The sequence below is a fragment of the Salmo salar genome, chromosome ssa16 (assembly GCF_905237065.1).
Source record: "Salmo salar chromosome ssa16, Ssal_v3.1, whole genome shotgun sequence".
NCBI lineage: Eukaryota > Metazoa > Chordata > Actinopteri > Salmoniformes > Salmonidae > Salmo > Salmo salar.
This window is the reverse complement of record NC_059457.1, coordinates 82,637,214-82,651,992: the sequence shown is the minus strand read 5'-3', so window position 1 is coordinate 82,651,992 and position 14,779 is coordinate 82,637,214. Positions and strand designations below refer to the sequence as shown.

The window sequence follows — 14,779 nt, the reverse complement described above, 5'->3', positions numbered from 1 at the left end:
CAGGGCAGTCATGGTGGGACTGACAGGGCAGTCATGGTGGGACTGACAGGGCAGTCATGGTGGGACTGACAGGACAGTCATGGTGGGACTGACAGGGCAGTCATGGTGGGACTGACAGGACAGTCATGGTGGGACTGACAGGGCAGTCATGGTGGGACTGACAGGGCAGTCATGGTGGGACTGACAGGGCAGTCATGGTGGGACTGACAGGGCAGTCATGGTGGGACTGACAGGGCAGTCATGGTGGGACTGACAGGACAGTCATGGTGGGACTGACAGGGCAGTCATGGTGGGACTGACAGGGCAGTCATGGTGGGACTGACAGGGCAGTCATGGTGGGACTGACAGGGCAGTCATGGTGGGACTGGCAGGGCAGTCATGGTGGGACTGGCAGGGCAGTCATGGTGGGACTGACAGGGCAGTCATGGTGGGACTGACAGGGCAGTCATGGTGGGACTGACAGGGCAGTCATGGTGGGACTGACAGGGCAGTCATGGTGGGACTGACAGGGCAGTCATGGTGGGACTGACAGGGCAGTCATGGTGGGACTGACAGGGCAGTCATGGTGGGACTGGCAGGGCAGTCATGGTGGGACTGACAGGGCAGTCATGGTGTTGATGGTGGGACTGACAGGGCAGTGATGGTGGGACTGACAGGACAGTCATGGTGTTGATGGTGGGACTGACAGGACAGTGTTACATGGTGATCTAGTGTGACTGACAGGACAGTGATGGTGTAGAGAGGGTAGAATTCTAATAAGAGCTCTGTGTCTGCTTCAGTGTCTCTGCCAAACAACACACACTGGAATGAGACGGCCCTGTCCCTCTGAGCCAATGGTGCTGTTGTGCTCTCTCTCTTCTCTCGCTCACGCGCTCTCTGTTCCTCATTCTGATTGGCTATGCCCTAGATGAGATCAGGGCAGCAGATGGACAGGTGTGTGTGTGTGTGTGTGTGTGTGTGTGTGCTTGGGTGAACGTGCTCATATGAACAGCTGTGTGTTTAACTCAGTGTAATAGTCGGGTGAATGTTTCTCCACATCCCCTTTTTCTTGATGTTTCTTCCATATGAGCGGCACAGAGACGTGTGTTTGTTGTTGCCTCAGCGGCTGTCCCTGGCAAGGACAGAGGAATCCACTGATCTGGTCTTCTAAGTGCAGCTGAGTGTCGAGCCAGGATCAGGCAGCGTCGCGGGAGAGAGACAGACGGAGAGAGAGGAGAGAGTACAGGGTGAAACGGCCATGCCGGTCTTTAACATTCTCAATGAGAATGTTGCTGTGGAAGGTGAGCCTTAAGAAATGATTTAGATGGTGGGCGTGCGTGTCGCTGGGCGTGCATGTCGCTGGGCGTGCGGGTCGCTGGGCGTGCGGGTCGCTGGGCGTGCGGGTCCCTGTGTGTGAGTGCAGAACATGTTGATGTCTCCTAGGTCATAGAGCTGCAGGGTTCAGTTAGTCTGTGTGTGCGTGTCGCATGTTAGTAAAACTTTGCAGCAGAGTGTCTTTATGTGTGTGCGGATGTACTCATAACTTTGTAGCAGAGTGTCTGTGTGTGTGCGGATGTACTCATAACTTTGTAGCAGAGTGTCTGTGTGTGTGCGGATGTACTCATAACTTTGTAGCAGAGTGTCTGTGTGTGTGCGGATGTACTCATAACTTTGTAGCAGAGTGTCTGTGTGTGCGGATGTACTCATAACTTTGTAGCAGAGTGTCTGTGTGTGTGCGGATGTACTCATAACTTTGTAGCAGAGTGTCTGTGTGTGCGGATGTACTCATAACTTTGTAGCAGAGTGTATGAGTCATAGCAGGCAGGAAATAATGTGTCCATGTAACTGTTTACATTGAAACGTGTGGTATGTGGTTACAAGTAGACAGTCTTGCAGCTAACAGTACATCACTACTCATTCTGGAACCCAGGCTGATCTGCTCCATACTGCAGTGATGTCATCTTCAGGTGCCAGTCAGTCTGGCAGTAGCAGAGAGCTGGCCCAGTACCCTTTCAGGTGCCAGTCAGTCTGGCAGTAGCAGAGAGCTGGCCCAGTACCCTTTCAGGTGCCAGTCAGTCTGGCAGTAGCAGAGAGCTGGCCCAGTACCCTTTCAGGTCCCAGTCAGTCTGGCAGTAGCAGAGAGCTGGCCCAGTACCCTTTCAGGTGCCAGTCAGTCTGGCAGTAGCAGAGAGCTGGCCCAGTACCCTTTCAGGTGCCAGTCAGTCTGGCAGTAGCAGAGAGCTGGCCCAGTACCCTTTCAGGTGCCAGTCAGTCTGGCAGTAGCAGAGAGCTGGCCCAGTACCCTTTCAGGTGCCAGTCAGTCTGGCAGTAGCAGAGAGCTGGCCCAGTACTCTCTCTGGTTGTCATGTAATACACTCGGATCACATATCACCGTTGTCTTTGGAGAAATCAGTGAAGGGCATTGAACAACAGCAATGCTGTTATTGTGGATGTTATGGACTCTGAAAGAAGAGGAGCAGTTGTAGTGACTGCGTGTGTGTGGGCGGTGCGCGTGTGTGGACGGTGCGCTTGCGTGTGGACGGTTGTGTGTGTGTGTGTGTGTGTGTGGACGGTGTGCGTGTGTTGTTGACTGTGTGTTGGCATGTACACAATGCATCCTACTGGGACAGTAAAGGGGTACAGTAAGATTTAGGGGGTCAGACAGTTTCTCTTGGCACAGCCCACAAAGTGTACTGCCTGGAGGGTTGTTCAGTGGGGCGGTAAGCTCCCGTTCAGATAAGGGCCAGTGGGAAACTTGCTCCACTTCTCCCCGAGGATAAATGAAGACCGCCATGCAGTTATTAGACCCCGCGGCAGCCAGACAGACAGAAATGGCATGTCATATTTTAATGAGTCTCAATCCGGTGCCCCTTACCCCACTGAATGGTACCCTCCAGAGACGAAGGGGGTGTGGATTGGAATGGAGTGATTGTTCTGATATAGACGTTTTGATATAGACTAGGCCTAGTTAGCTTTTACAGGCAGCATGATCAAGTGACATGTCAGTATCAAAGGTTGTTGGCATCCATCCAACGTCTTGTCACTTAGAAACCCAGCGACTAAACTGTCCGTGTTCAGACTCTGGCTTGCCTACTACTTACTTAAACTGCATACTTTGTTCTAATCGTAGTACTTACTATTTAGCATGTACTGTTCGGTAAGAAGTATGTAGTAAGCCACGGCAGAAACCGCTGGTTCCCAAAGTAGCTAGCCCTCTACAAGATCATTACCGGACTCCATCTTCATCAACCATCTCCCTGGTCATCTCCTCTGATCAAGCTATCAACTGTCCCTCTCAGACTTGGCCTCTATTGGTTGACCTAGCCAACCAGCTAGGCTACTCATGAGATTGTTTGTTTGATTATGAAAAGCGCTATAAAAATGTTGTCACTTATTATTATTGTAGCGACCCGCACAGACAGTTGTGGGTTATGTGTTAGGCTACTAGTGGGTTGTGTCGTACTTGTTCGCGGGGTTATGCCAATCAACCTGCTATCTGCCAATCACGGGATTGCCTGGAATGTTCTGATACTGGGCAGCCTGGTGGATGGCGGAGTGGCGTGAAGGGGGGTTGGGCAGAGGGATGGAGCATTGGAAGTTAAGACCGGGTTTAGCCATTGTTCTCTCTCTTACGTCTGGGCTTCACAAGAGAAGGTCACGGTTGGTTTGTAGTGTACCTTTCATTTTATTTGGCGTGGGCTACGGCCAAACAGTAGCCTGTGTTAAGTTGGGTTAATAAACCGTCCATTCGTTAACTCCATCCTCTGTCTGGACAATTGTTCCTTCATGATCTAGTCAGGTCATTACATTATTATTATAATACCAAATCAGGTTTATTTAGTTTAGTAAAGCAGAAAGCTCTGGCGAAGTGATACCTGCTCACTGCTCTTGCTAGTTAATTGTTTTTCTTTCAACTTATTGTTACCTTGCACCTGCAACAAGAGAGCTCCGATGTGCAAGTGCATTTTTGAATGTTGAAAGTAAACATTTACCAGTCTAGCTAGCTAGACATATTCAGACTGTAACCGTTCAGGTAGAAACTAATGCATAGCATGCACTTTACAATCAGTTTAACACAGATAAACCGACGTGACAAATCAGGAGACAGAGAAGTGTTGGGACCAGCACCGCTGTGGAAAATAGGAGTGCAGGCTACCGCGTTACTAACTCGCTATAGCTAGTGGCAGTGCTTAGTGCGGTGGCAAGAGAGCCAACTATGGCCTCATGACTTACTCAACCTTTTTTTGCGGCATTTCTCCTGCGGTGTTCACCACTGAATGAAATGCCTGGTATTTTCATCAGACCCTGTAACAGTTTGAACACAAGTCCTGATTTTTACAAGTAGCTAGCTAGAGTAATGATATGACATTGTCGCTCAACAGCAAGCAAGTCACTCTGTTGCCAACGTTACTGTTGAACAGTTATAACGTGTAGTCCTACTGAATCACGTAACTAGCTAGATAAAGTCACCGCATGCTGCAGATCTGTTGTAACGTTACGTCGAAATAGTCATGATAGTTTTTGTTCTCCTTAAATTATTTATATTTGGACTCCACTGCAGAAGCTGAGCTATTTGCCATATTCTAAGTTGTTAATTTGAAGAGCTCTAGCTATCAAAACTCTAAGGCACTGGCTGCGAAATTCCTGTAAAGTGTGCAGCGAATTCTACTAGATGAAAAGCCGAAATCAGTATAACATTCTGGCATAAAGCATACTTTATTTGATAAAATTCACATACTATAAAACGGAATATTTTCGCATACTGAGAACGCGTCATGTGCGATTGCGTTGTTTCCCGCTATTCGTTGATTTCGGTAGCGCAGCCCCATGTCTAATTGATCAGCTGTTGTCCTAGTCGAAATGAGTATGACATCCGGGCATTTTAAAGTATACTAGAATTCCGAAATGTCACACTATTAAACTATTTTCTCGCATACTCAAACGGCCTACAATTTAGGACGCAAGTATGGATATTTGGACACCGCTATTGATTCCCCTCCCTGTGATATTTAAAAACCCCAACCCCAAGGAGTTTGCTGTGTTTTATTCACAGCATATTAAAACCTCTCTGGGGTATATGGGACACACTCGCCAACAGCCAGTGAAATAGCAGGGCACCAAATTCAAAACAACAACAAATCTCATAATTCAAATTTCTGAAACGTATAACTATTATATCCCATTTTAAAGATACACTTCTCGTTAATCCAACCACAGTGTCCGATTTCAAAAAGGCTTTACGGCGAAAGCATAACATTAGATTATGTTAGGACAGCGCCTAGACAAGAAAAACCACACAGCCATTTTCCAAGCAAGGAGAGGCGTCACAAAAACCAGAAATACAGCTAAAATTAATCACTAACCTTTGATGATCTTCATCAGATGGTACTCATAGGACTTCATGTTACACAATACATGTATGTTTTGCTTGATAAAGTTCATATTTGTATCCAAAAGCCCCTTTTTATATTGGTGTGTAATGTTCAGAAATGTTTTGCCTCCCAAAACTTCTGGTGAATGAGCACATCAATTTACAGAAATACTCATCATAAACGTTGATAAAATATACAACTGTTATTTAAAGAATTATAGATACACTTCTCCTTAATGCAACCGCTGTGTCAGATTTCAAAAAAGCTTTACGGCGAAAGCAAACTTTGCAATAATCTGAGTACAGCGCTCAGACACCAAAAGAAGCCATACAGATACCCGCCATTTTGGAGTCAACAGAAGTCACAAATAACATTATACATATTCACTTACCTTTTGATCTTCATCGGAATGCACTCCCAGGAATCTCAGTTCTACAATAAATGTTTGTTTTGTTCAATAAAGTTAATCTTTATGTCCAAATACCTCCATTTTGTTCGCGCATTCAGTCGAGTAATCCAAATGCACTGTGCTCGCGCAGTAAGTTCAGACGAAAGGTCAAAAAAGTTATATTACAGTTCGTAGAAACATGTCAAACGATGTATAGAATCAATCTTTAGGATGTTTTTATCATAAATCTTCCAGAATATTCCAACCGGACGATTCCTTTGTCTTCAGAAATTAAAAGGAACACACCTAACTCTCACGGGAGTGCGCGCGATTGAGCTCATGTCATTTTCTCAGTCATCTGACTCCATATGCTCTTATTCTCTCCCCATTCACAGTAGAAGCATGAAACAACATTCTAAAGATGATTGACATCTAGTGGAAGCCTTAGGCAGTGCAAAATGACCCCACAGACACTGTATATTGGATAGGGAATCACATGAAAAACTACAAACCTCAGATTTCCACACTTCCTGGTTGGATTTTTTTCTCAGGTTTTTGCCTGCCATATGAGTTCTGTTATACTCACAGACATCATTTAAACAGTTTTAGAAACTTCATAGTGTTTTCTATCCAAATCTACTAATAATATGCATATCCTACCTTCTGGGCCTGAGTAGCAGGCAGTTTACTACGGGCACGCTTTTCATCCGGACGTCAAAATACTGCCCCCTACCCAAGAGAGGTTAATCATAAGGACAATTTATGACAAGTGTGCACTCGTTCACTCCTCCTCAAGGATCAAAGCCCGAGCACACACTGCTGCACTAATATCGCTCCGTAGTAATGGGAGAATCAGAATTGTGCTTTTGTCATCTGTGGGTGATCTATAGGCCTATCCCAGTCTTGACTGCTGACAGAGTAGTACTAAATCACATGTGGGGTTGGTTTATAGGATTCAGCACTAATACCAGTATGTCACTCTGAAGACTGGCCTAGATCAGAGGCTTGTAACGCTGAAGACTAGATATGAAGACGAGCCTAGATCAGAGGTCCTAATCTCCCACGCTCTCTCATTCCCCTCTACTGCATAGCTTTTGAATATGAATATGAAAATAGATTATGAATAAATAATAAACCATTATGATTTTGAATTAAGAAATGACTCTATGGTATGTTTTTTCAAAGCTAAGGATAACCAGTTTTGTTTACATAACCTGGTGATGACTGATGACCCCCTAACCTTAACCCTTGAACTCTAGACAGGAAGTGTTTCTGAAACAGAAACCTTAGTCAGAGAGGAAGAGGTGAAGCGAGAGGGTCCAATCCCGTTGTTGTATCATTTGATTTACACAACATGTCTACCACTTTGAAGATGCAAAATATATTTTCTTGTGAAACAAACAAGAAATAAGACAAAAAGACAATAGTTATGCACTCAAGTTTTCACCCCCTCAAAGTCAATACTTTGTAGAGCCACCTTTTGCAGCAATTACAGCTGCAAGTCTCTTGGGGTATGTCTCTATGAGCATGGCACATCTAGCCACTGGGATTGTTGCCCATTATTCAAGGCAAAACTGCTTCAGCTCCTTCAAGTTGGATGGGTTCCGCTGGTGTACAGCAATCTTTAAGTCATATGACAGTTTCTCAATTGGATTGAGGTCTGGGCTTTGACTAGGCCATTCCAAGACATTTATATGTTTCCCCTTAAACCACTTGAGTGTTGCTTTAGCAGTATGCTTAGGGTCATTGTCCTGCTGGAAGGTGAACCTCCGTCCCAGTCTCAACTCTCTGGAAGACTGAAACAGGTTTCCCTCAAAAATGTCCCTGTATTTAGCGCCATCCATCATTCCTTCAATTCTGACCAGTTTCCCAGTCCCTGCCGATGGAAAAACATCCCAGGGGTGATGGGAGGTGTTGGGTTCGCGCCAGACAGTGTTTTCCTTGATGGCCAAAAAGCTCAATTTTAGTCTCATCTGACCAGGGTACCTTCTTCCATATGTTTGGGGAGTCTCCCATATGCCTGTTGGCGAACACCAAACGTGTTAGCTTATTTTTTTCTTTAAGCAATGGCTTTTTTCTGGCCACTCTTCCGTGAAGCCCAGCTCTGTGGAGTGTACGGCTTAAAGTGGTCCTATGGACAGACACTCCAATCTCCGCTGTGGAGCTCTGCAGCTCCTTCAGGGTTATCTTTGGTCTCTTTGTTGCCTCTGTAATTAATGCCCTCCTTGCCTGGTCCGTGAGTTTTGGTGAGTGGCCCTCTCTTGGCAGGTTTGTTGTGGTGCCATATTCTTTCAATTTTTTTAATAATGGATTTGATGGTGCTCTGTGGGATGTTCAAAGTTTCGGATATTTTTTTATAACCCAACCCTGATCTGTACTTCTCCACAACTTTGTCCCTGACCTGTTTGGAGAGATCCTTGGTCTTCATGGTGCCCCTTGCTTAGTGGTGTGGCAGACTCTGGGGCCTTCCAGAACAGATAGATAGATAGATAGATAGATATTTATTATTATATTTATTATTATTATTATTATATATATTATAATATATATATATATATATTTATATATATATATATTTATTTTTATATACTGAGATCATGTGACACTTAGATTGCACACAGGTGGACTATATTTAACTAATTATGTGACTTCTGAAGGTAATTGGTTGCACCAAACCTTATTTAGGGGCTTCATAGTGGCACACACCACTTTTCAGTTTTTATTTTTTTGAAAAAAATTATTTTTCACTTCACCATTTTGGACTATTTTGTGTATGTCCATTACATGAAATCCAAATAAAAATGCATTTAAAATACAGGTTGGAATGCAACAAAATAGGAAACTCCAAGGGGGATGAATACTTTTGCAAGGCACTGTATGTGAAAGTGACAGTTGAGGCATAATGGGGTGAATGCTATACTTAAATCCAAACTGGTTCTCCAGCAGATTAGGTAGAATGGCTCACCCCATGTTCAAGGATGGCCTTTTCCCCTTTATTCAGATTACAACCTCTCACTTTCGAATATTTGAAAATGAAATAATCTCCAAAATATCGCTATTTTTCAAGCAAGCCATTGACAGTTTGTTGCAATTTCAATTTAATCCACCAGAAAAGACAGAATAAATATTATGGTTAAACTCTTATTATACTAATTGATTAAAAAAAAACATTATTTTTGGATAAAAAAAATTATATATGGTTTCTTTAAGTGATATAAATAGAACTGGTGGAGTTGTCTGACATATAACAAAAATATATGGAAATGTCTGCTCTATCCAAAATTACAACCAACTAATTGCAGCATTACAGAAAATGGAAGAGTCAAGTGGAAGGGGGAGAACGTAAGGAACTTGTCTGTCAGCCCTGCATTAAAGAACAGCATTTGTTAAAGACAATTGTGATAAAGAATTATACCAGAGCTGAAAGGTGGGACTAAAAATAACCAAAACAAACAAGATCACTAATGTAAAATATACTGTGTCCATAAAATGTATATAGGTTCTGAACTTTTGTGAAACATCACAACATTAATTGAAAAATATATGGCAAATAGAAATCCAAAATTGGATGGTGTTCAGAGATAGATGTGAGAGGTTGGGGGTAGCTGAAGGATGGGACGAAAAACAAACAAAAGATGACTAATGAGCCTCCTGAATGTCGTAGTGGTCTAAGGCACTGCATCACAGTGCTAGCTGTGCCACTAGAGTTTCTGGGTTCGAGTCCAGGCTCTGTCACAGCCGCGGCGCACAATTGGCCCAGCGTCGTCTGGGTTAGGGAGGGTTTGGCCGGCAGGGATGTCCTTGTCCCATCGCGCACTAGCGACTCCTGTGGCGAGCCGGCTGCAGTGCACACTGACACGGTCACCAGGTGCACAGTGTTTCCTCCGACACATTGGTGCAGCTGGCTTCCGGGTTAAGTGGGTATTGTGTCAAGAAGCAGTGCAGCTTGGTTGGGTTGTGTTTCGGAGGACGCACAGCTCTCGACCTTCGCCTCTTCCGAGTCCGTACGGGAGTTGCAGCGATGAAAGAAGAAAAAAAAAAAAGAAACGTATTTTTCAACAGCTCCACAAATTTCTTGTTAACAGGCAATTGTTTTGGCAAGTCGGTTAGGACATCTACTTTGTGCACGACACAAGTAATTATTCCAACAACTGTTTACAGACAGATTATTTCACTTATTCACTGTATCACAATTCCAGTGGGTTAGAAGTTTACATACACTAAGTTGACTGTGCCTTTAAACAGCTTGTAAAATTCCAGAAAATGATGTCATGGCTTTAGAAGCTTCTGATAAGCTAATTGACATCATTTGAGTCAATTGGAGGTTTACCTGTGGATGTATTTCAAGGCCTACCTTCGAACTCAGTGCCTCTTTGCTTGACATTGACAATTGTACTCTGTTTCATCCTTGGGAGCAATTTCCAAACGCCTGAAGGTACCACGTTCATCTGTACAAACAATAGTATGCAAGTATAAACACCATTGGACCACGTAGCCGTCATACCTCTCAGGGAGGAGACGCGTTCTGTCTCCTAGAGATGAACAGACTTTGGTGCGAAAAGTCCAAATCAATCCTAGAACTACAGCAAAGGACCTTGTGAAGATACTGGAGGAAACCGGTACAAAAGTCTATATCCACAGTAAAACGAGTCCAATATCAACATAACCTGAATGGCCGCTCAGCAAGGAAGAAGCCAATGCTCCAAAACCGCCATAAAAAAGCCAGACTAAGGTTTGCAACTACACATGGGGACAAAGATTGTGTTTTTTGGAGAATTGTCCTCTGGTCTGATGAAACAAAAATAGAACTGTTTGGCCATAATGACCATCGTTATGTTTGGAGGAAAAGGGGGGGGGCTTGCAAGCCAAAGAACACCATCCCAACCGTGAAGCACCTGGGTGGCAGCATCATGTTGTGGGGGTGCTTTGCTGCAGGAGGGACTGGTGCACATCACAAAATAGATGGCATCATGATGAAAGAAAATTATGTGGATATATTGAAGCAACATCTCAAGATATCAGTCAGGAAGTTAAAGCTTGGTCGCAAATGGGTCTTCCAAATGGACATTGACCTCAAGCATACGTCTAAAGTTGTGGCAAAATGGCTTAAGGACAACAAAGTCAAAGTATTGGAGTGGCCATCACAAACCCCTGACCTCAATCCTATAGAACATTTGTGGGCAGAACTGAAAAGCGTGTGCGAGCAAGGAGGCCTACAAACCTGACTCAGTTACACCAGCTCTGTCAGGAGGAATGGGCCAAAATTCACTCTACTTATTGTGGGAAGCTTGTAGAAGGCTACCTGAAACATTTGACCCAAGTTAAACAATTGAAAGGCAATGCTACCAAATAGTAATTGAGTGTATGTAAACTTCTGACCCACTGGGAATGTGATGAAAGAAATAAAAGCTGAAATAAATCCATTCTCTGTACTATTATTCTGACATTTCACATTCTTAAAATAAAGTGGTGATCCTAACTGAACAAATTTTTACTAGGATTAAATGTCAGGAATTGTGAAAAACTGAGTTTAAATGTATTTGGCTAAGGTGTATGTAAACTTCCGACTTCAACTGTATATGTATCCACACTGTGATGACATCCTTTATACCCCAGGTAAGGGCAAACTAGCTGTGTGTGTTTGCAATGTGTGCATGTGTGCGTGCATTTGGAGAGCTGTATTCGGCATGTTTGACGTGTGTGTTTGTGTGACGTGTATATGTGTTTCGAGTCATGTATAAATATATCAGAGCCCAGTGTTGGTCCAGTGAACATGTTTCTTCCTTCCTGTGTCTCAGAAGGCACCGGGCCCTGTGTGTATTTTTAACCCTACAGTAGATGGAGAGGGAAGGAGGTGGAGCAGACCGATCTTCAGGTCAGTGTGGGGAAGGGCATGGCGGTATACCGTATTTTCTATAACGGTATTTCAGTGTTTGGTTTGTTAGATGTGACACGCTACTCCACCATGTGTAAAGTCCATTTTATAGTTTACTCCACTTCTTGAGTCATCTCTCTCTATCTCTACATGCCACTTTCTTTTTTTTTTATTACACTATTACTTTGGTTATTTTACTGGTTGCTAAAATTCTAATAGTTTGCCTAATTTCAGTTTTGACGACAAGCACTGTAGAGAATCATTGTACCATCTAAACGGAGATTTAGTGGCAAAATATCATATTGTGATATTTTTTACATTGATGACAGTTTGACGGTATTTTATGTTTTTGAATAATAAAAGTTCTAAATATGCTTTGAGTACTTCATGACCCTGGGGTGGCAACACATAAATTATAAGCAATATCAATGGGGCTTTCTCCATTTTGATTTGTTTTATACTGTTCAATCCAACTTCAACCCAAAATACTTTTCAGAATTTTCATAAATTTATGCACTTCCTGCACTAATTTGTTTTAATTTCCTCACTGTGCCACATAGGGCTGCATGATATGGGCAAAAAAATCTAGGCATAATTAATTGGTGAACTGTTGGAATCATGGAACTCCACTGAACAAAAATATAAATGCAACATGTAAAGTGTTGGTTTCATGAGCTGAAATAAAAGATCTCCAAAAATGTCCATACTCACAAAAAGGTCATTTTCTTGCAGATTTTGGGAACAAATTTGTTTACATCCCTGTTAGGGATAATTTTATCCTTTTATCAAGGTAATTCATCCACCTGACAGGTGTGGCATATCAAGAAGCTGAAAGATTGATGCTTTACAACGTTTGACATGTTTCAACGAATGTAAATATAACATTTTTTACTTTTCGTCGTGACATTTTCCGCGCGCTTCCTACACTTGGAGTAGCTTACTGAACGCGCTAACAACAAGGAGCTATTTGGACATAAATTATGGAGTCTATCGAACAAAACAACATTTATTGTGGACCTGGGATTCCTGTAAGTGCCTTCTGATGAAGATCATCAAAGGTAAGTGAATATTTCTAATGCTATTTATGATTTTAGACGCTAAATGACGCTAGCGTCCCACCTGCCCAAGAGAGGTTAAACAGCATGATCATTACAAAAGTGCACCTTGTGCTGGGGACAATGAAAGGCCACTCTAAATTGTGCAGTTTTGTCACACAACACAATGTCGCAGATGTCAGAAGTTTTGAGGGACTGTGCAATTGGCATGCTAACTGCAGGAATGTCCACCAGAGCTGTTGCCAGAGAATTAAATTATAATTTCTCTACCATAAGCCGCCTCCCACGTTGTTTTAGAGAATTTGACTTCCAACCGGCCTCACAACCGCAGACCACATGTAACCACGCCAGCCCAGGACCTCTACATCTGTATTTTTCCCCTGCGGGTTCTTCAGAGGGGGGTGCAGAAGCGTATTTCGCTCTGTAATAAAGCCCTTTTGTGAGGAAAAACTCATTCTGATTGGCTGGCTACCCAGTGGGTTTGCCTATGCCCTCCCAGGCCCATCCTATGGCTGCACCCCTGCCCAGTCATGTGAAATCCATAGATTAGGGCCTAATTCATTTATTTCAATTGACTCATTTCCTTTATATGAACTGTAACTCAGCAAAATCTTTGAAACTGTTGCATGTTATGTTTTTTATATATATTTTTTTCTGTCTATTTTTCTAATTCTATAGTTGGAGCACTTTGAAAACACTGTTGTTTGACATGGCAGCAGGTATATCTCACTGGTCACCCCCAAAGCCAATTCCTTGTTTGGTAGCCTTTCCTTCCAGTTCTCTGCTGCCAATGACTGGACCTAACTGCAAAAATCACTGAAGCTGGAGACTCATATCTCCCTCACTAGCTTTAAGCACCAGCTGTCAGAGCAGCTCACAGATCACTGCACATAGCCCATCTGTAAACAGCCCATCTATCTACCTCATCCCCATACTGTATTTATTTATCTTGCTCCTTTGCACCCCAGATCTCTACTTGCACATTCATCTTCTGCACATCTACCATTCCAGTGTTTTAATTGCTATATTGTACTTACTTCGCCACCATGGCCTATTTATTGCCTTAACTCCCTTATCTTACCTCATTTGCACTCACTGTATATAGACTTTTTTTTTTTTTTTCTACTGTTTCTCTGTATGTGTCGAGTTGCTATGCTTTATCTTGGCCAGGTTGCAGTTGCAAATGAGAACTTGTTCTCAACTAGCCTACCTGGTTAAATAAAGGTGAAATAAAATAAATAAATACATTTAAAAAAGCCAGAGGAATTATTGTGACAGGAACAAAAGAGTTGGTCAGTGTTTCAGGGGACCCTAATTAGATGTTACATTACATGTTTTCTCTTACGTCATTAAGATAGCTAGCGCTCGCTAACATTCATGCTTTGTCTATTTGGCTTGCACTGGTAACAGGCTCTATTAGCTAGCAACGTTTGCTATGACTCTTCGTACATTTAGCAAGCTATCCAGCTAACGAGTGATTAGCATTAGCGGCTAACACAATGTATTTTAAGAACTTATTAAGAAAAGACAAACGAGCTGTTTGCAGACAGTAAGATACACTATTAGTTTGTGTAATTATAGAATGCTTTTTTTGCTATCAGGACCTATATACTAGGAGATGTCAGAGGAAGCCCCAAAAAGTTGTCAAAGACTCCAGTCCCCCAAGTCATAGAAGGTTCTCTCTGTTACTGAACGACAAGCGGTACCTGAGTCCCAAGTCTAGGTCCAGAAGGCTCCTTAACAGCTTCTACCCCCAAGCCATAAGACTGCTGAACAACTAATCAAATGGCCACCTGGGCTAGTTCCATTGACCCTCCCGCCCGCCCTCCCTTTTTTGTTTTTACACTGCTGCTACTGGCTGTTCATTATCTAGACAGTCACTTTACCCTTACCTACATGTACAAATTACCTCGACTAACCTGTACCCCCGCACATTGACTTTATTTTGTAAATTTTCTTAACTGCATTGTTGGATAAGGACTTGTAACGAAGCATTTCACAGTAAGGATTACCTACACCTGTTGTATTCAGTGCATGTGACAAATAAAATGTGATCTATATTAAGAAGCAAAGTGGAAATCTGCATCATTGTCAGCAACATCTTGTTGCA

General features: G+C 43.0%; 1 protein-coding gene across 6 annotated transcripts in view; it reads left to right on the top strand.

Annotated features, from left to right (window-relative positions):
- LOC106574803 (trafficking kinesin-binding protein 2) overlaps positions 1–14,779 on the top strand; it is a 62,918-nt gene that overhangs the window by 11,493 nt on the left and 36,646 nt on the right. For 2 of the 6 annotated variants that reach the window (XM_045698163.1, XM_045698162.1), the window contains exon 2: positions 1,103–1,280. The exons of the other annotated variants lie outside the window; for them this stretch is intronic. In XM_045698163.1, the coding sequence (XP_045554119.1) occupies positions 1,238–1,280 (43 nt within the window). In that variant the 5' untranslated portion in view covers positions 1,103–1,237. The remainder of the gene's footprint in view (positions 1–1,102; positions 1,281–14,779) is intronic. 6 annotated transcript variants of the gene reach the window in all.